General features: G+C 41.0%; 1 protein-coding gene across 1 annotated transcript; it reads right to left on the bottom strand.

Annotated features, from left to right (window-relative positions):
- Positions 1-2,954: 2,954 nt before the first annotated feature.
- LOC126753020 (collagen alpha-2(XI) chain-like) lies at positions 2,955-20,261 on the bottom strand. Its single transcript, XM_050464112.1, is given in 12 exon segments — positions 2,955-3,386; positions 3,446-4,776; positions 4,779-5,150; positions 5,207-5,477; positions 5,534-6,109; positions 6,170-7,087; positions 7,147-7,407; positions 7,478-7,588; positions 7,645-7,719; positions 7,785-9,289; positions 14,664-14,942; positions 20,184-20,261. Coding segments are annotated over 11 exon segments (5,700 nt in total). The 5' UTR covers positions 14,800-14,942; positions 20,184-20,261; the 3' UTR covers positions 2,955-3,242.
- Positions 20,262-21,816: the final 1,555 nt, after the last annotated feature.

Below are 21,816 nucleotides of genomic sequence, written 5' to 3'. Positions count from 1 at the left end.
TGTGAACAAAACTATAATACTCTTCTTAGCAACTTTGTTGCGAGAGTATAAAAATACGAAAAAAGACGAAAAAAAGGACAGAAAAACACATCATTTGTTCTGCCTAGTTATCACTGCGTTATTCAGCTAAAGTGTTTATGCATAGAGTGTTGCACTAATCCTTTTGCCTTGCAACGCTAAACGACAAGCACACAGCCGAGCATGTATGACGAGCAGATGACGAGTGGTGAGCGGGCGCATTAAAAACAAAAGCTCTGCGAATGATTGTAGGAATTGCTGGAAAAATGAATAAGTGAGAAATGTGATGCGAAAAATGTGTCTTAAAAAAGAGAGAAAATAATGTATAAAAAAACAATGAAAATGGTCAAAGGTAGATCGGATTTTTTTTTGCTTAAAAACCAAAGAATTTCAGAAGTTTACGTGCCAAAGCAAAAATTAGTGCAAATAAAAGTGATTATTAGTCATACATACACTTAACGAAAGAGATAGGCCCTTTGAGAACAAATTAATGGCTTTGAACTCTCTTAAAGTTCGTGCTGGCGAGAGTGGAGACTGTAACGACCACATACGACCAAAAAGTAGCAACATGATTAGGTAAGAGTTTGGGATAGACTATATTGGCTGGCCACCAGTCCAGAGCCGTATGGAAGCTCAACTGGTAGTAGTTTCGGCTACGAGGTCTGACCGGAGACTTAATTCTGGTACCACGGGGAGCAGGAGCCCTTGGAGGTAACTCCAACCTGCTCATGCGGACTGGCCCCTCGGGGAGTATCGTGGTGGTTGTGGCTGAAACCCAAATGCGGGAAGAACTGACTTGTCAGTTGAATGTGGAGTTGCATTGCAATCGGGTGCCGGACCCAAAACAGAGGTTTAAGATCGGCCACGAACTTTACCAAAGTGATTTGTGTGTCTATTCCCCACTGTCAATTGATTTTAAAAAATTTCTAGCATTTTCAGGGTACTGATCAACGCATTGATTTGATCCGACACTTCAGCCGGACTCAAAGTACTGAAGTACTCAATACTGAAGTTTTTGACCCTTTTATTGGAGTTTAATAGAGACTTGATATCAAATTCTGGCAATTTACCTAGTCCCATGAAATGCTCATATATGTATGTCTAAGCCTAGTTCTAGGTAAAGCCGGACAGAAGCCGAGTAGACATGCTAGCGTCTCTCTCATATCTACTTCCCCGCATTTTCTTTATGTATCATCGTTAACAACGTCCATATGGCTCGCTTGTGATGCCAGTAAGTTGTGAACTCTGACTAAGCCAACAACCGTACTGCGGTCTTTTCTAGATCGTTTGAGTAAAAAGCATGCGTGTTTTCCTTCCGTACTCTTAGACATGATCTTGACGATCCTGCATGTCCTTGGAGTACTCCATATCACCCTGATCCGTTTGTCAATTTCATTATGTATCGTTCCTAATGACTTGCGTATTTCCTAAACTGGTTCGGTAGCCAAGCCGATGGCACTTTTGCTATCTCATAAACAATTTCGTTTCCTGGAATGTTCCTGTGTCCCAAAATCCTGTATATGTGCAGCCGCTTTCCGGCAGCCATCTTATCTACTGTCTCCCTGCGTCTAAGGACGGTCTCTGGCGCAATGCAATATGAAATTAATATTTTAATTGCCACCTGGCTAGGTAGATATTGATGTTCTTAATGTCATTTCCTGTGTTATTAGTTATCTCTGCCGCTTTCCTGGCCTTCTGCCTGAAATTGCGGTATTCAGACAGCTTGAAGTGTCCCCTGAAATCTTGCTCTATGCAGCAGATTCCGGCGCCCATATCATTAACCATTTTTGATTCGTGTACATGCTGAAATTTCGCTCGTGGGTCGCATGCTTCTGCGCCTCTTTCAACGTGATTTTTCTCTCCGATCATGCGTGAGTTTATGAGGTTATGCGGTCTGCTTATCGGGTTGTATTCGAAAATGTTTACGGAAAACTCAACTAACGCCGCCAGACTTGTAGTTAGTTTCGCTGCAGAGCTTTCCACTGCAATGCAGTGGTTAGAGCGGTTCTGAGTTCACTCATTAAGCAGAGTAAGGCGACCCACTCTATTCGCTTCAACGTTTTTCTGTATGAAATTTTTCTGGACCGCTGTCCATCACACTAAAGCACAGTAAAGCAAAATTGGTTGACTGTCGCTCTGCAACACGAATACATTAGGCCAAGTGATAGGCTCCGTGTAGATCTAGCATTTTCTCTAATGGTAATAGAACATCACCGGCTTCTTTCAATCTCCCAGGTACTTGGTTTCCGGTATAAAATTTGGAGGTAACTGTCCACCACACTAATGGCTGAGGCTAAGTTATAGGCTCCATGTAGATCTAGCATCTTCTTATATGCTAAAAGTGCACCACTGGCCTCTTTCACTTTGTCCTCCATATTCAGTGTCCACATCAGTTCGCAAACCAAAATTACTCCCAGTTATTTGTCCCCATATTGACCACAACTTTTTCTTACACGTCTAGAGAGCACCACTGGCCTTTTTTATCTTCTCTACCAACTTTAGTTTCCACTTCAGTCTGACGTTCTAAATTACTCCCAAGTACTTGGTTTAATTGTTAGCTCTACCAAACAGAGCCTCAGAAGTTTACATAATGCCATTTCGTACCTCCTTGTAAAGAGTACCATATATGATTTACTGGCATTTATCTCTAGGTTAGCCGATATCGCCCATCAATGAATGACCCTTAGAGCGTTTTCCATGACGTTACTAGAACTTCCCCGTCCCCGTTTATTAACTATGACTACAGTAATGTTAACAGTACACTTCCTGAGGAGTTTAAACAGGAAACAATCTGGCTTCCTTGTACTACACCGCCCAGTAAAACGATCCCTTAAGCTAACCTAACCTCAACTTCTGCAAATACTTGATTTTATTGTTATTATTTTTTATTTCACTTAATTTTTACAGTTATGTTTGTATTGAATTCTTGTAAAAAAAACTTAAGTAGCAACAAAAGACTCTCTCAGCTTAAAATAGTGTTGATATAAACAAATTAGAAACTTTAAAACTAAATAAACTTACAACAATTCGAATGCTTATAGATTTCTTAAACAATTATGGCAGTCGATTAAGTTCAAACTTCTATGCTTATGATGTAATTAACTCTATGTGTTGTTGGTATATTTTTACTAGATAAATATTTTTAAAATTCTCAGCTCGCTCGTTCAGTGTCTCTCTCGCTCTCTTTATAACGTTATATGTGTTATTTGTTGTTATTTGATGGCTCATTTGAAGCATGCTGGCCCCACCTTGAAGCCAAATGCTTGATCCGTACGCGCAAAGTCCTGCGGATAGAAGTCCACCAGTGGCAGATAATTGAGCCGTTTGGTGCGTACCAACAGCACCGTCTCGCCATGCTGGTTCGGTTGCTAGAGAAATCAGAAAGACGGGATTTAAAAACTCCACAAAGAAATCAATTCTCTATTACCTGACACTCATCGCGCAGCACTTCCGGTTTAAGATCTGTACCCTCGTGTGCGATTTCCATGTCGTTTTCGCCAAGCAGTCGCAGCGCCTGCGCATAACCCTGCTCCGCTGCACTGTACCATGCCACCGAATTGCTGCAGATGTAGGTGAAGTTCTGATGCGCCTCCTCAGTTAGCAGGCGCAAGAAGGTCAGCTGCACAGAGCCCACACCGTCGTAGGTGATTTTTTCGCCACCATTTAGGCGGGAATACCAATCCAGTTGGCCGGCTTGACGTCGCGGCACCAACGGCGCTTCTGCTGTATGTGCATCCGGTTGTATGCAGGTCTCGCCGCCGGCGCTCATGTTGCAGTAGACATAGATCGCATCATCGGGCATGCCGGCGTTCGGATCGACCCAGTACCAGCCATTCTCGAAATGTGGATGTGCATAGTGTAGGTCGCGGCAGGTGCGCACGGGGTTGTCTTGCGTGCCGGTCGGTTTGCGCATGCGGTCCATTTCTAAACGCATGCTGTAGATGGCGCTGTACATGTCCACCAGTTTACCGCCCGCACCCGTTTCGCCGTGTAGTGTTGGCTTCTTCTTACGTTTTCGTTTTGATTTCTTGTGATGATCTTGTGTGGCGCTTGTTGGTTCTGGCGCTAAAGGCACACCCATAATTTCATTGAAGTCATCATCCTCTTCAAATGGCACTAAATCCTCGTGCATATCTATATCGCGACGTCGACGTGTTTCCGCTTTTGTACCCGAGTATTGTTGCATTTGGAAAAGCAGTTCTGGTGGTATGAGTGGAGCTTCGGCTGGTGCACCTGGTGGTCCAGCCGGTCCGGGTGGGCCTGTGTCACCTTTATTGCCAGCTGCTCCTTCAGTTCCTTTGGGTCCGGATGGACCAATTAGTCCAGGTTGGCCTTGGGGTCCATCATTGCCTTTAGGTCCGATTGCTCCTACAGGGCCTGGTTCGCCTTTGCGTCCCTCTGGTCCATGTGGGCCACGTAAGCCGCGATCACCTTTATCACCTTGATCACCTTTCAATCCCACCATTCCTAACTCACCACGATGCCCTTTCGGCCCACGTCTACCACGATCACCTTTGGGTCCTGCTGGTCCTTGCTCCCCAATACTGCCTTCTTTTCCGGGTACACCTTCTGGTCCCGGCAATCCTGTTTCACCTACTTCACCCGGTAAACCTCTTGTACCCGGCTGACCCTGCAATCCGGGCAAACCCTGTGGGCCTAAAATACCTTGCGGTCCTTGCGGCCCCAAATCTCCTTTATCACCTTTTTCTCCAATTGGTCCTGGGCTTCCTTGTAAGCCAGCTGGTCCTTCAGGACCTTGTTTCCTGTTGGGCCAGGCTCACCTATTCTGCCTTCTGGTCCCATATCTCCGATTGGTCCCTGCTCGCCTGGTTTTCCATCCTCACCGTCAGGTCCCACGTCACCTTTTGGTCCCATCAAACCGGGCTCACCTCTCGCGCCTGGATAGCCACGTGGGCCAACAGCACCTTTTGGTCCCTCTTGACCTTGTATACCTTGCCGGCCAGGTGGGCCGATTGGTCCAGATTTACCTTGTTCTCCTTTAGGGCCTGTTGATCCAGGTTCCCCTGCTTTACCAATTGGACCCACAGGACCCGGAGGCCCTTGTGGTCCATCTGAACCCGTTGCACCTTGAGGACCGCGGGGTCCAGGTTTTCCCTGTTGTCCATGTACTCCTACGGGAAAAATATAAATAGTATTTCTTAACTAAAAATTTATTTGAAGTACAAACCTTTCAATCCCCTTCTGCCTTGTTCTCCTGGTAAACCTGGTGGTCCTACTGGACCAATTAGTCCATCATCCCCACGCTCACCTTTAAGGCCTGCTGGCCCTGGTAGGCCTTGGACACCTGGTTTACCAACAGGTCCTGGTAGGCCGGGTTTTCCATCTTCACCTTTAATACCTCTTCGACCAGTCTCTCCTGGCGGTCCCTTGTCACCCGGCGATCCAGGTGGACCAGATTCACCACGTGGTCCTTGTGCTCCGGTCGAACCTACTGGACCCTAAAATATTTCATTATTGAAACATTTAGAGAGAATAAATACTCAATTCTACTTACTGGTTCGCCTCTACTTCCTTTCAGACCTTTCTCACCAGGTGGTCCAGTTTCGCCTTTATCACCATCTTCACCAGGCGTACCTTGAGGACCCGGCGGGCCCGGTAAGCCACGTAATCCAGTCAAGCCATCTCTACCAGCTGGTCCAATCGGTCCTTTTTCACCAGGTTCACCTTTCGCTCCAGGTGAACCAGCACTACCTGGAGGACCAGGGTTTCCTGGAGGACCTTGGGGACCGGTATTTCCAGGCTCCCCCGACTGACCTTTATCACCAGGATACCCAGGAGAACCTAGTAAACCTTGTTCTCCTTTCAGACCAGGTAATCCAGGCTGACCTTGATGACCACGTTCACCTGGGAAACCCGGAAGGCCTGTTGCTCCTTGGGGTCCAGGGATTCCTATAGGACCAATCGGACCAGGGGGGCCTTCTTTGCCAGATTCACCTGGTAAGCCTGCTTCTCCTGGTAACCCTGGCAAACCTGGTGCTCCAGACTCTCCAATAGGGCCTAGTTCGCCGGGTGCTCCACGCGGTCCAATAACTCCTGGTTCCCCTGGTGGTCCAGGTTTTCCCGCTTCGCCCTTTAATAAAAACTTGTTATTGCACTAATCTTATCTAAAATCTGTATACAGTATACATACAGGCTGTCCTCGTTCTCCCGGTGGACCCATAACACCGTTCTTTCCATCTGCGCCAGGTGCACCTGGTAATCCAATGAAACCACGCGGGCCTTCTGTCCCTTGTGGTCCACTTTCACCTTGAGGACCTGGTGCTCCAGGTTGACCTGTGTCACCTTTCGGCCCGGGATTACCGTCGTTACCCCGTCTTCCTCTTGAACCTCGGAAACCTCTAGGGCCCATTTCACCACGTTCACCCGACTGCCCTTGTAAACCACGTTCGCCTTTTATACCCGCCGGCCCGGAAGTTCCCGTTGCCCCTTTGTCTCCCTTATCACCAGATGGACCAGGATAACCTTGAAATCCTTGTGGTCCTTGTTTGCCCTTTTCGCCTGGTAACCCCTGTGAACCAGTTTCACCTCTTGGACCCTCAAAACCTTTTGGTCCCTCTGGACCTTCTGGGCCTGGGCTACCAGGTGAACCTGGTGAGCCACGTTCACCAGGCAAACCAGCATCACCTTTTTCACCATCTAACCCTCTATCGCCGTTATCGCCTTTATCACCAGGAGAACCACGTTGTCCATCGTCACCTTTAAGTCCGCGTGGTCCGGGAAATCCAACAGGACCTTGTACTCCTTGCATTCCTTGATCGCCTTTTGGTCCAATGGCGCCGGGTGTGCCCGCATGACCAGGTGCACCATCTGCCCCAGGTAAACCTGGAAGTCCAGGCTTACCAGGTGGCCCAGCAATTCCGGGCGGTCCAAGATTTCCTTGAGGGCCAGGTGCTCCTGGAGGACCATTTGGACCTATTTGGCCTGGAGGTCCTGCTGGTCCTGTTAAACCAGTAGCACCTTTGGCTCCCTGTTGGCCTTCTGCTCCTTGTAATCCTGGATTGCCTGCAGGTCCTGGAAAACCACGTGGTCCTGGGAAACCGCGAGGGCCCTGCAGAAATTTATTCATAAGTAAATTTAGAACCATGTAATATTTATCAAATAACTCACCAACTCTCCAGGTAAACCAGGCAGGCCAGGTGGTCCTTCTTCGCCAGGATGTCCTTCTACACCTTGCTGGCCTTTCTCACCCGTTAGGCCTGGTAAACCGCGATGACCCTTTTCACCCGGCAAACCAATAGTACCCATTGGACCGATTTCACCTTTTGGTCCCTGAGGTCCAACTGCCCCTCGTTCTCCATCTCTTCCAGAACGACCACGTCGTCCATCACGTCCCGGTGGGCCACTAGGTCCTCGCAATCCTCGTAACCCCTGCCGAAGGTATATATTCTAAACGTTAGGTCAATATGTAAAGCAGGAAATTAGCAAAAAAATTAATTACCGGTTCCCCAACATCACCAGGTTCGCCCTTATCACCACGTTGACCAGGCACACCTGGTGGACCAGGTACTCCTGTGAGACCCATCGGACCTTCTGGTCCACGCAAAGCCATCTGAAATAAAAGTTTGTCAATATGAGCAATCAACCGCAGAGTTTTCGACTACTTGCCATGTGTTGAGATATCATTTGTCGCAGAGCCTCCGCCTGTGTATCCGGTCCCTTCTCATTGCCACCTTGTGTCGTCTGTCATAAATAAAAAGTGTAAATCATTTAGTTTCATTTTCGTAGTATGAATCAAAATCTCATACAGGAACTACAAACACATGTCCTGGCGGTCCTTGTATGCCCTGAGTGCCCGCCAAACCATCTCGACCAGCTTCACCTTTTGGTCCTGGTTCGCCCGGTGGTCCAGGGGTGCCAGTATAACCTCTGGGACCGGGATAACAGATGGTGTTACTACCACCCACAACATAGCTTGGATCTGACGAATTCTGCTTGGGGCCACCATTTCTTCGTCCATCAAAATTTCGATTTACCGCGGGGATGTGAGGCTCTGTAGAATTTACGTTGGATTCATTGCCATCAGAGTCCAAACCTTTTCTGGCTTCCTCGTTGTCATTAGTTTCTTGGTTAGAGGGTGTGGTAAGATCAACATAATTGTCAAAGTTCAGATCTAAATTTGGGTCGATGGCATAATCATCTGAATCGACGCTATCAAATTCTGCTGGGAAATTTGGTAGAGCAGCACTTGCTTTACCACCCTCACCAACCCCAACAGCATTTCCGCTAAACCCATTTACGCCTTGTTCCTGTCTTCGTCCACCTCCGTTCACTTGAAAGTTTCCAATTAAATCGCCACTATCTACCAGAGGTCCCGAGCTATAACTACGTGAATTGCTGTATTGAAAGTTAGGACCACTTGCATGGGCTCCACCAGCAGCGTTACTACCGGCACCACTAACAGCTCCATTTATTGCTCCGCCATAGAGTTGTCTCCTACCTTCGAGAAGACCGAGCGTGGCTCCACCCAAACCGCCACCATCGCCGACCCCATCACCTGTTCGCCCATTGCCGCTGCTGCTCGATGATGATGACCACGACCAACTGGCACCTCCACCACCACCACCATCACCTCCACCAACGCTTGTATACCTCTCTACAGTAACAACGCCTTGTTGCACACAAGGTGTGGCATAACGTGTACAAACTTCATAACCCGCTTCCGGACTATTCACAATGGCCATCAATTGCACATCACCGGCGAAAAATCCCTGATCATTTGTCATTTGTGCGCCAGTAAGTATTAGGCCATTTGTCGAAATGGTGCTGCCACGAGAACGCTCCACTCTACGCGTCACCTGCTTGGTACAATCCACCACCAAAGTTGCAGCCGTGCCTTTCACACTCACACCAATGCGATGCCAATTCGTATCACTTATACCAATCCCGAAATTAATGGTGTTACGTTGGTTGAAAGTCGCATCTGATTGCTCATAGCTAAGACTAATCTCTTTGCCAAGACTAAGCGAGAGTACCTCCTCACTCTCGTCCGAATAGATGGTAAAAATGGGCGCCTTCGTTGGATTCGTTTGATTGCTGCGCAAAGCCAAAATAATTGAAAAGTCCGTGGGAAAGCCATCGGGGAATGCTTGCGCAGTTTGTATGGTAAGCATAGCATCTTTGGAGATTCGAAAAGCTGGCGAGCTGTATACTTGATAAGGATTACGTTCGGCGCTACACATGCCCGGTACTCCAATGATACCAGGTGGCAGTTCGGGTAAACCGAACTCGCGTATTAAATCCACAAAGCCATCTGGAAAATGAAAAATATATGGTAAGTATTGTTAAGAAATTGTATGTTTATTCGACGGTAAAAGGTTTGAGAAGCTGTCTTAGAATTAGAGGAAGTTTTGCTACTTTTAATTTTATTTGGAGGTGCTTCTCATAAAATCTATGATCTGTGGACTTCCAGAAGTGAGAACTACTCCACTTTTTACCTTCGGAGATTATATTAACTATTAGCTTAATATTTCATTGAAGTTTGACGATTAAATGGAACCCGTAATCTAGATTTGTCTAGAAAAAAGCGGCCGGGATTTTGGGATTTTAGTTCCCCCGAAAGTACCTAATTTAGAGATTTTCAAAATTTATTATTGCAATTTAGACGGAAACAACTACTCATGTAAAAAAATACATCCTGGAGTACTTATTTATTGTTATAAACTCGTAAAACTACGGAAATTTGTATTTTGAAATATATATTACAAGTACCTATACAAATGTACATATATCATAAACAAGGACTTTCAATAAATCTTATCTAGAATTGAATAACATTGAACAGTTTGCCACGAAGATGGCAAGAATAAAACTACGGAGTTCCCATAAAGAAGATACTGTGGTACATAAATGATCAGCGTGTCGAGCTGAGCGGATTTAGTCATGTCTGCCGGTCTGTCATTAATCAGTTTTTTTTAGATATCGATCTAAAATTTTGTACAAATCTTTTTCTCACCAAGGTGCTGCCACACAAACTGATCGATCAAAATGAAGTCCTTGTATCAATAACTTTTATACTTGCTAACATATCTTCGCACAATTTTGGCTACGAAAAGCAGCTGCCTTTATTATGATTTGTCGGAATGTGATATCTCCGCAAAACTAATACGGCTGTGTAAACTAACGTAGAGCAATACCAAAAGCTCCGTCAGCATAGAGAAGGACCTCTCCGAGGCGTTCGATACCAAACAAGGTTTCAGAAAAGGCGAATCCTTTCGTGCGACTTCTTCAATCTACTCTTGGAGAAAATAATTCGAGCTGCAAACCTAAATAGAAAAGGTACCATCTTCTATAAGAGTATACAGCTGCTGGCGTAAGCCGATGATATTGATATCGTTAACCTCAACAACCGCGCCGTTAGTTCTGCTTTCTCCAGAATAGATAAGGAAGCGAAGCAAATGAGTTTTGGTAGAAAACGAGGGCAAGACGAAATATCTCCTGTCATGAAACAAACAGTCGTCGCACTCGCGATTGCTCCCACGGTCATAACTTCGAAGTTGTAGATAATTTCTGTCTATCTTGGAACCAGCATTTACATCAACAACAACATCAGCTTCGAAATCCAACGCAGAATAACTCTTGCCAATAGGTGCTACTTCGGACTGAGTAAGCAATTGAAAAGTAAAGTCCATTCTAGACAAACAAAGGCCAAACTCTGTAAGTCACCCATTATTCCCGACCTGCAACATCTGATGAGTCGGCCTTAGGAGTTTTCGAGAGAAAAATTCTACGGATGATTTATCCATTGGCAACGGTCGATGGAACTATGGGCTGTACGAGATATACGACGACATTGACATTGAATCAGCGAATTAAGAGACAGTGGCTACGTTGGTTAGGTCATGCCGTCCGAATGGATAAAAAGGCTCCAGCTCTGAAAGTATTCGAAACAGTACCCGCCAGGGGAAGCAGAGGGAGATCAGATGGCGAAGGACCTGGCTGCATCGTATCTTGAATTGGCGCCAAATTGCAAAGAGGAGAAACGACTGGCGCGCAGTTGTAAACTTGGCTAAAACCGCGTGAGCGGTGTCTACGCCAGTAAATAAGAAGATATACAGATATTAGGCGCCCAACTAAGTTCTCGCTGTTTTTTTATGAGAATACAATAATTTTATTGTAAGAAAATGATTATAAATGAATTATTCGAAGTAACGCTTATCGCTAGTCACGACCTTTTGCTATAGGAAAAATTTGGTACTTTGCAGTAAAAATGATCTCAAGATTCAAGAATAAACCTCTTTTTGCTTACTCCTTCTGAGCCCGACAATCTGCAATCGAAGGGGTGGGGTTGGAATTTTAAGCACTTACGGGTAGTTGTTAACGGGTTTGGCAACGTGAGACCGAGTATTGCCATGCAGCAAAATCACATTTTCGTGCCCCTCCTAGTATTGAGGTCAAAAGGAAATCAAGTTCTTTGTTTCTGAATCATTTCCAGCTCATGAAGTCGCCTTTAAATGGCTTAAATGGAGACTCCAAGTGCTGTAGCAAGCTCCTCTTGCATTTGACACGGACTCTCAACGAGCAACATATCCATTCAATTTTCCGTCTTCGAAAGTTTTTAGCCTTTCTTCTCGGGGACGGGGACTAAACACGACATGTTGTTTCACTTGGGGAAGCAGATCCGCAAACTTTTTGGAGTTCCCGATGTGCTTCTACCACCGATTTCTATGACTGAAAACAGAAAGTCAACACTTTCCGCAATGAATGATTATTTGGAAAAAAATCGAACATACTCACACAACTGAAAGTGTATGACACATAAACAAGGTAAGGCTTATCACGTTTTTGATGTACATACATACAAAATCGTAACTGCTAGCGGGAGCTTAGCTGCGTACTTAATATTAGTCAATAGCTCGAAGTAGAACGCTCGCCTTAGCATTTTCAAATTTAAAGAACTCAGAGTGGTCGCCTGCCTGTCTAAAGATCTCAAGGTATTAGTCAACTAAACAACAAGCAAGAGCAATCAATTAAATCAGTTAGGCCTTTGATAAATCCATGTCAGTTCAGAACAAATATGGATCACTGCTAACGACCTTCAGCGCCTCTTGCGCCGATCGGTCAGTGACGTCAATGCCACGACAATTGGTCATTGACACACAAAAATCAGTGCACTTACGAGTAACCACGAACACTGACAGCTGTGATTAGCAAATACGAACAAACGTCAAGAAATGACAAATCAATTCGGATCGATAAAACAACAATCAGAATGCGGAGTATGCGTCTTTGCTTTTGTTTTTGCAAATTTACAAATTGCAAAGAAATTTTGCGCCTAATAGAATTGAGGGGAGTAGGAGAGAGCGCAGAGTGCTGCTAATGGTTTCTGCAATTCATTTTTATGTAGAAGGAGAAGAAGAAGCGAAGAAGTATGCTGTGTGACAGAAGCCACTTTATACTATGTACACATGCAATGGAACATAACGGCAGTCAACGACAACGTCATGCTCAAAAGTGATGGGCGACATTTCTAGTTGACATACTTGGTCGCATGTCCGGCGTCACATATGATTAAACTTTATGACTGATATGCAGTTTTATGGAAAAAAAAGAGGAAGACTAAAAATCATATCGCTTCATTGCGCACAATTTTAACACTTTGACGATGCCTTTTCCGATATTTTCCAATAATATTCTATATATGTGAATAAGTGAATAAGTGTGGCGCTGTCTGTTTGGATAATTAAGCACAAATGATTTGACTGTATGCGAATGATAAAAGTCTGCCGCTTTTTAATGGCTTGGAAGCCGACGCATAGGCAACTCTGTATATGAATATGTATAAACTAGTGTAGTGTACAATGATTTGGATATTATAATATTATAAGCATTACTAGAAATGATTAGACGGTAATTGCTTATTTTTGGTTCGAAAAAATTGGGTCGATTGAACACTGTGAATTTCGATAACACGATTTTGGTAACTTTTTATAATGAAGGTCGTAAACCATATTAAAGGGTGACACATTTCGAGGTTCTCTACTTTTATCATTCGAAGGAACATTCTTTGACATTTATTTTTTGAAGATTACGTCTTTCAAATGTTGGCCGCAGCTACGTCTCAGATGGTCCATTCCTTGAGTCCATTTTTCGATGACTCGTTCGAGCATTTCGACTGTTAACCGGCAAATGACACGCATGATGTTTTACTCCATGGCCTTAATCAAAGCGGGATTGTCCGCATAGACCTTAGACTTTATATATCCCCACAGGGAAAAGTCTAGCGGTGCGATATCATACGATCTAGCTAGTCAACCGACCGTCCCAAGACGTGAAGTTTTTTGTTCACGGAAGTGTTCTCTCAATAAATCCATTGATTGATGAGATGTGTGGGAACTGGCGCCGTCATGTTGAAACCATAACCTTGTCGCCGAGATCACGAGCTTCAATTTCAGGCATCAAATAGGGGTGAGGGTTACGTTCTCACTGGCATAGTTTTTAAGAAATATGAACCTATGATTACACACACACAAACCAGACCAAACTGTTGTTTTTTTCTGGATGAAATGGCAACTTTCGAATCTCTTCAGATTGTTCTGAACTCTCAATCAAAGTACCTCGACGTAAAAAATGCTGATACTGTAAACCGTTTGAAGCTTCACTTGGTATCGAACGGCTCGGAGAGGTCCGTCCCGACCCTGACGGAGCTTTTGGTGTTGCTCAACGTCAATTTACACAGCCGTATTACTTTTGCGGGGATACCAAATTCAGACATAGCGTCACAAAGGCAGCTTTTTTCGTGCTTGGAAATCGACGAAGGAGGTGATGCGTGTCGATTCACTTTTCACGGATCTTTTCCAAAATTTGGTGCATGGTTAATATCTGGTCAGTTGTTGATTGTCCAGGTCTAAAGCCACATTTAGAAGGTCCAATCAGTTTGTTGACGTTGGGCTTTAGTCGTTCACATAGCACGCTCGATAAAACATTATAATATATTATATTGAAGAGGCTTATCCCGCAGTAGCTGGCGCAGATTGTGGGGTTTCCCTTTTTGTGGATTCGTCTGACCATATTCTACAAAGAAGTTCATGCATGCTTATCACTTCTTCAAAACGGTTAACCGATCGCCTTGAAAATTTTATACGATCTCCTTATATTTGTAATTATATTATATAATTGTCAAATAATGATCGACGGAAAAATAATTTTGATATTAATTTTGATTTTTAAGGCACTCTGCAGTGCAATTTGTTTCAGAAAAAATGGTTTTCATTTTGCATTCAAAGAAATATCAAAACCTAAGTTTGGGTATGGAAAAGATCTATGGGATGTACCGATTTAAAGCACATAAGAGATCATATCCCAACTCTTATGTAGAAAAGTGTTTCTGGTTAAGCTCTACAGTACACCATAATTGCTTCTTTGATAGGTTTTTAGCAACACAGGAATCACATAAAAAGCTACGAATATCAATTTCGAAAACGTAAATCTACCGAAGGACTCTACGTAATGAGAAATGTTGATTGCTACTCGGATACGTATACAACCCAAAGGTTAGTATGGCACTCGAAGTTGTACCAATCTAAAGGTTTTAATTAGTTTAACGGACATAATATCACTGTTTTCGAGTTATTATTTTGGTCTACATTATTCCAAAATATATCTCTAACTTGTAAAGCAATACTCACCATCACTTGGTTCCGCTGCTCTTGCAGTTGTTAAATGAGTAGCCAGTAGAGTCAAAGCAAAACCAATGCAGAAGCCAATTTCCGTGAGTCCAGTTAAATGATGATTTCGCAACATAACATTCCATGGGAATTTCATGTTTTGAAGTACCTCTGATGCCGGACTGATTCACCTAAATGTATGGTGAATTCAGCGCATCAAAACACAAATTTTATTTTAAAAGTTAGCACAATTTCACAATTTAGTTAAAAAATAGTCGCACTTCATTGTTGGGATTGACACTTTAATTGTATCAAATTTTGTTTATGTGGATGGAAATTATAAAAAAGAAAATAAAAATATATAAAACAAAATATAGAAATATATAATAGAAAATATTGCAGTATTAATAAAATGTGTCAAATAACAGATACAGTTTTTTGTATTTAACGTGTTAAATAGCATTTTTTTTCACTTTATGTACCAATAAATATTGTATGAATATTTTTATTTTTTAATATCGATATTTATTTGTTTTTTTTTTGTTTAGTTTTTAATCAGTTTATGAGTCACTTCAGTAATATTTGCTTTAATAATGTTCAATTATTTCTTATAATTAGTTTTTATTTATTTATTTATTTTTTTTTTTGGCTTTGTTAATTTTTTATAAACACATATAGTTATTTTTGTTTTAAGATTATTTGGTTTTTTGCTATAAGATCTAGATATATAATATGCACATACATATTTATTAATTTGTATTTATTTAAATTTCTTTTATTTTCTTTATTGGTTTCCGATTTTAAAATCTCAAAACTCAAAAAGGGCACCTCTTTCATACATATGGTATATGTGTGGCACTATATATTGTATTAATAGTAGAGACAAAAAATATATTGCTTCGCGTCGAATCCTTTCTGCACTGGCGGCATTCGGCTGCGCTTCTAAAAGAAAAACTTAGTTCTTTCGATGTGCTTAAGGGGGTATTCTCATGTTATCACTTAGAAAAATCGATTTTGTTTTTTTTTCAAAATTCAAAAAAAAAATTCAGACCGAAATTCATAGTATTTGATAAGTTACAGCTCATAGTCGCCGACGTGTCGTAAGTGACTGTCTACCAGGCGCCATGACAAGTCTGCATTTTTCTCGAATCATCATTTTCTAAAACTGTCAGGGTCCTAAAAAAAAAGTATCCAACCGATTGCTTTAAAATTTACATACATATGTTCTTCTACTCATTTATAGTTATCGTCGCTACCAGAATTGTTTATTTTCGAAATTATTTTCATGTTTTTTAAACGATTTTTAACGAAAAAAAACTAGATTTTCGTAACTTCTTTTTGAAGTACGAGATTTTTTTTAATGAAATTGATTATATTTAGTAGGGACGATAGCCGCAGAACTACTGAATAATAATCCATTAGATTTTTTTATTTCAGACAACATGAACAGCCGCTATCACCATGACCAGTGAACTACTTTTTTTTTGTTGGGGACTACTTTGATTTAAAAAAATATATATATTAAAAATGTAAAAAACGAAAAAAATATTTTTTTGTACATTTCAAAATACAAATAAAAATATGTTAAAAAATTAAAATGATTGAATTTTGTTGTCGCATAAAAAAAATTGTCCTAAAAAGTGGTAAAATGTATGCGTTCACATGAGAGTACCCCCTTAATCGGGTCACTACTACGCTCACAAAACGCTTTCAATCGAAAACCCAAATTTGCCTTAACTAAGCAACAAATTAAGATACAAAGCTGTTAATTGGTTCTACATATCACATTCACTTGTGGTTTGAGAAATTGATCAAATGTGGGCCCTTTGAAAATGGATGAAATCGGATTCTAACTCCGCCCAACTCCCATATAACGGGTTTGTTACTTTGTTAAACTAGTAAAAGAGTTAAAGCAATAAGTAAATGTGTCAGAGACATTAAACTTTTATATGCGGGATGATAATTGGGGGTGTAATAGGCGTGAATGTCAAATTTGGACGATTTGCGTGGCACCGCCCACTTTTCGGTGAAATCCCATATCTCCGGAACTACTCAACCGATTCTAAAAAAATTTGGTAAATATTCCTATGTTTCAGGGCGAAAATGGGTGAAATCGAACCACAACCACGCCTTCTTGCCATACAGCACAATTATGTATGTTTTCTATATGATTCTCACCAATTAATATATTGGGACAAAACTCAGCACTATTTTTATACCCTGAATATATGTATATATAATGTATTGTCACGAAGTTTGTAACAACCAGAAGGAATCATCGGAGACCCTATAAAGTATATATATAAATGATCAGTATGTTGAGCTGAGTCGATTTAGCCATTCCGTCTGTCTGTCTGTCCGTCTGTATATATACGAACTAGTCCCTCAGTTTTTAAGATATCGTTTTGAAATTATGCAAACGTCATTTTCTCTTCACGAAGCTGCTCATTTGTTGGAACTGCCGATATCGGACAACTATAACATATAGCTGCCATACAAACTGAACGATCGGAATCAAGTTCTTGCATGGAAACTTTCACATTTGACAAGATATATTCACGAAACTTGGTATATGTTATTTCCTAAGGCAACAATGTAATCTCCGAAGAAATTGTTTAGATCGGTTAACTATAGCATATAGCTGCCATACAACTGAACGATCGGAAAAAAGTTCTTGTATGGAAAACTTTTGCATTTGACAAGATATATTCACGAAATTTGGTACAGATTATTTCCTAAGGCAACAATGTAATCTCCGAAGAAATTGTTTAGATCGGTTAACTATAGCATATAGCTGCCATACAAACTGAACGATCGGAATCAAGTTCTTGCATGGAAACTTTCACATTTGACAAGATATATTCACGAAACTTGGTATATGTTATTTCCTAAGGCAACTACGTAATTTCCGAAAAAATTGTTTAGATCGGTTAACTATAGCATATAGCTGCCATACAAACAAACGATCGGAATCAAGTGCTTGTATGGAAAACTTTTGCATTTGACGTGGTATATTCACGAAATTTGACATGGATAACTGCTTAAAGTGATAATATAATCTCCGAAAAAATTGTTCAGATCGGATTACTATAGCGTATAGCCTCCATATAAACTGAACACATAGTTACTAAAAGAAATGCACCTATGAAGGGTATATGTATTAGCTTCGGTGCAATCGAAGTTAACGTTTTTTCTTGTTGTGCTTTAAATTCATGCTATCAAGGTGTAAAAACTCCCAAAATCGGACTTTAACAGTTCAAGCCCCCAGTTACCAAATTATGGAGACCCTTGTGCTAAGTTTTTACCGGAGATATTTTTAAATATTCATTTCATACTTTTACTTTATTTGATATATATTGGCGATGGTATGTGAGTTACGTTAGTGAAACTCAGGAATAATTATATTCTGTTTGGAGTATGTTGGATTGTCAAAAATATATAAAATCGGGTCAATACTAGCCTTATCTCTCATATACCTAATATAAGATTTTCAAACATCCCGTTAGTCTTATACCATATAAACGTGTATCAATTAATACATATGTAAGATATCTTGGCAAAAGTAACTGAAGCAATAATATTGGATATACTAAAGTTTAATGTCGAAAATATGAGGAATAGTCTACAATGGTCAACACGATTACCCAATCGTTGACGATGGAGCAGACGTTCCATTGCCCGACCATAAAGAATTTCGTCTGAAGAACAACAAAGCGGCAGGGGCCGATGGATTGCCTGGACTGGCCGAGCTATTCAGACACGGCGGCGAAGAACTGATAAGGAGCATGCATCAGCTTCTTTGTAAAATATGGTCGGACGAAAGCATGCCCAACGATTGGAATTTAAGTGTACTCTGCCCAATCCACGAAAAGGGAAACACCACAATCTGCGTCAACTACCGTGGGATAACCCTCCTCAACAAAACCGTCAACAAATTGATCGAACCTTATCTGTGTGGCTTCAGGCCATGAAAATAAAAAAAAAACCTCACCAGATATTCATAATACGCCGAATCTTGGTGAAAAGAAGATCGACAAAAAGAGGATACCAAATGAGGTTTCAGACAAGGCGACTCGTTATGGTGCGACTTCTTGAATCTACTGCTGGAGAAAGTAATTCGAGCTGCAGAGCTGAATTTTTGCCATTACAACCGCGCCGTTAGTTCGGTTTTCTACAGGTTGATTTTAAAATTATTACGTTTTATTATTTTATTTTCCATTCTTTGTAATCTTATTTGTAATCTTTATCTTTATTTTTTTTTTGAGTTCACTTAAATTACATTATAGCTTTTTTTTTCATATTTTTTTCAAAACATTTTTCATTTCGCGCGATAAGCGTGGGAATTATATGTATGTATATAAACATAGATGACGACATAAATCTAATTGTCACACTCAATGTGCACGCCACTGACACAGTTTTTCCACCTTCTTTGATAAGCCAATCGAGCTTATCAGTGCCAAACACTGACCTAGGCTAAGGTGCCGAAGGAACTCAAAAGACACAAAAAAATATTTCACCACTTTGGCACGCGACCCAAAGCGACAAAACTACAAAGAGGCTTACAGCAATTCCGGTAATTAAAAATAAATAAAATTTTTTCAGAATAAATGAGACTAAAAAGCTATTTGATTGATAAAGCGCGCCGCTTATCTGGCCCGGCGGCCGGCTGGCGCATTCACACTGTGTTTGTATGTATGTAAATAAATGCTATAAATATGTGTGTCATCAGCTGTTCATAGTAACTGTGAATATGTACATATGTATAGCGGTGAACAGCAGCTGATAAGAATGCCGAAAATATTTCAAGACACTTTAAGTCCGAGTTCCGAGTTCTAACACAGCCAGCGACGCAATCAAGCGGATGCGACTAGAAGAGGACAGCGCCGAATTTTAATTTTAGTTTCTCGGCTTTCGTTTAGTTTGTGCGCTTGATAACATTATGAACTTTTTATTAGCAAACTAGATGGCTTTATCACAAAAAACTCGCTCGCTGCGCCAGCGAATGCAAAGAAAACCAAAGTTTTTGAAGCACAATTGAGGAAACGATGGAATATATTTTTTAAAAATTAGTAAAATAAATATTTTTGACAACGTTGCTGGGAAAAACTTTCCATAATTTTATAAAATTAATGTTAAAACACAATAATCAATTCGAAGTCACACAATAAACCGTCAAAAGCACAAGAAATATTTTTTATTAACTTTTATGATTTCAAAAAATATTTTTTATTCCTTTCAAAACTTTTTCAAAAATCACTTTTTGTTTTCAAAAAGTATTAAAAACCTTCTTAAATACTTTCAAAAATACCGAAACTAAGAATTGAGTGCCTTGCACTTATATACGAAGACTCGTGATGTCACTTCCGGTTGACCCCGTTAACTTTCGATCGCTTCAATTGCACAGTTTCCACAATTCTTTGTCATAAAATATTACTTTTCCACGTTTATTTTATTATTATTTATCCACAATTATCTTTTTATTCGCACTTCTGCATAAAAAAGTGAATTTTTTCTTATATTTTCAGCTTATCACCTAACCTCAATCAAGCTCTTCTCCAGCCATTCACTTCACTTGCACAAGAATCTGTATTTTATTTTCCGAATCCACAAACTGTAACCAACGGCCGCCGAACACGAACTGAGCCAACGGTATTTGAAGTTGCATTTAAGAAGCTGGAATTGATGTTGCGATCTCAATGACGATCACTTTGGTGGAGCGCATTGTGGCTGGAGGCTTGCTGGTGTGGTGAATAAGCTCAAGAGCGTAAAGACAATGGCTTTAGTTTTTATTTTTGGAGCAATGGAGAGAAAGCTGTAATTTCGACTTATGTGTTTTTCTTGTTAATGAGATTTGTGAGTGCAGATACATGAAAATCGAAATTATTATTTTTCAGTTTTTCAGTACTTAATGCATTTTTATTCCCATGAAAGGCTCGCTACAGTACCGCATGGGATAATGTTTTGTCAAAACAAGGACTAGAGACTCGCCAGAAAGCGGGTAAACCTTCAATGCAAATCTTATATGGCTTAGTACCTCGATCTTGCCTTTGACATCCTCGAAACCTCGACGTTTAGAAAAAATATAAATTCGAAGCTTAGCACCACGCGCCAAGCATTGTAAAAGTCGAGTGTTTTCACATAAACAAAGCGGCTCAGAAAAGCAGTCAGATCTTCAACAAAAGTATAACCTTATAAATATACATATGTATCAGGCAACAGTCCGTTTGCTTTGAAAAGCCTGAGATTCTAAGAAGCACTAACACCATATTTTACATAATCGGACTTCTTATACATGCTTTTCCAAGAAAGTCTATTAGGAACGTGTAAAGCATCAACGAAGATTTATCTACCAAACTAAACCCAAACACTACATAAAATATCTATATTGAGAGTTCCAATTACTTATCCTATCTTGGCTATTACTGCCAGAATAGTAACAGAATAGTGGGGACCAGATTAGTAGTGGAAGTAATAGCCAAGAAAAGATACGTATTCGATTTTCCTTATAACAGATAAAAGAAACTTTAACTCCACAAATTCTGTCAAAAAAATAACGGACTTAAGCCTGTAACTTTCCACTAGTCGAGAGAAAGAAACAGATTCCTTCCCTAAGACATTATTCAATGTTCTGAATAGAAAGAAATTAGAAATTGTCTGGTAATGACGTTTTTGTTTCAGTATTCTTAATAAATTGACCTCACTCTGCTCCATATGGTTGTAGGGATGACAGTAAAGAGGTCTATTGTAGGCCTGCAGTCAAAAGGACATGGTAAGAACATGCTAATAAACGCTTAGGAACAAAATATAATTAAAATGAGACTACCGTTGGCACTATTTCCTGGAGACGCCATTGCCTAGAGAATTTAAGGGATTAAATGCCTCCCTGGACTATAAAGGTGAATGGCTCCAACTCTAACCTTAAGGCGTAACTTCGTAGAAGCGCAATGCAATGGTATACAGGCGACTCGAAAACGGCAGATGGAATTCGAACTAGTATAGTTAAACTATTTACCAAACTGTCAGTGCTCATGGCTAGATTTCCAGGAATTTTCAAAAATTTAGATCTATGCTATAAGCGGTTTGGTAGTGAATATTCTAGAGATAAACTACCAAGGGAAATGAATTGTCATTCTCAGTGATAGTCAAGGGGCACTTGAGGCAATCTCGACCC

The sequence above is a fragment of the Bactrocera neohumeralis genome, chromosome 3 (genome assembly GCF_024586455.1).
Source record: "Bactrocera neohumeralis isolate Rockhampton chromosome 3, APGP_CSIRO_Bneo_wtdbg2-racon-allhic-juicebox.fasta_v2, whole genome shotgun sequence".
NCBI classification, from domain to species: Eukaryota; Metazoa; Arthropoda; class Insecta; order Diptera; family Tephritidae; genus Bactrocera; species Bactrocera neohumeralis.
This window is presented reverse-complemented; position numbering and strand designations above follow the sequence as displayed.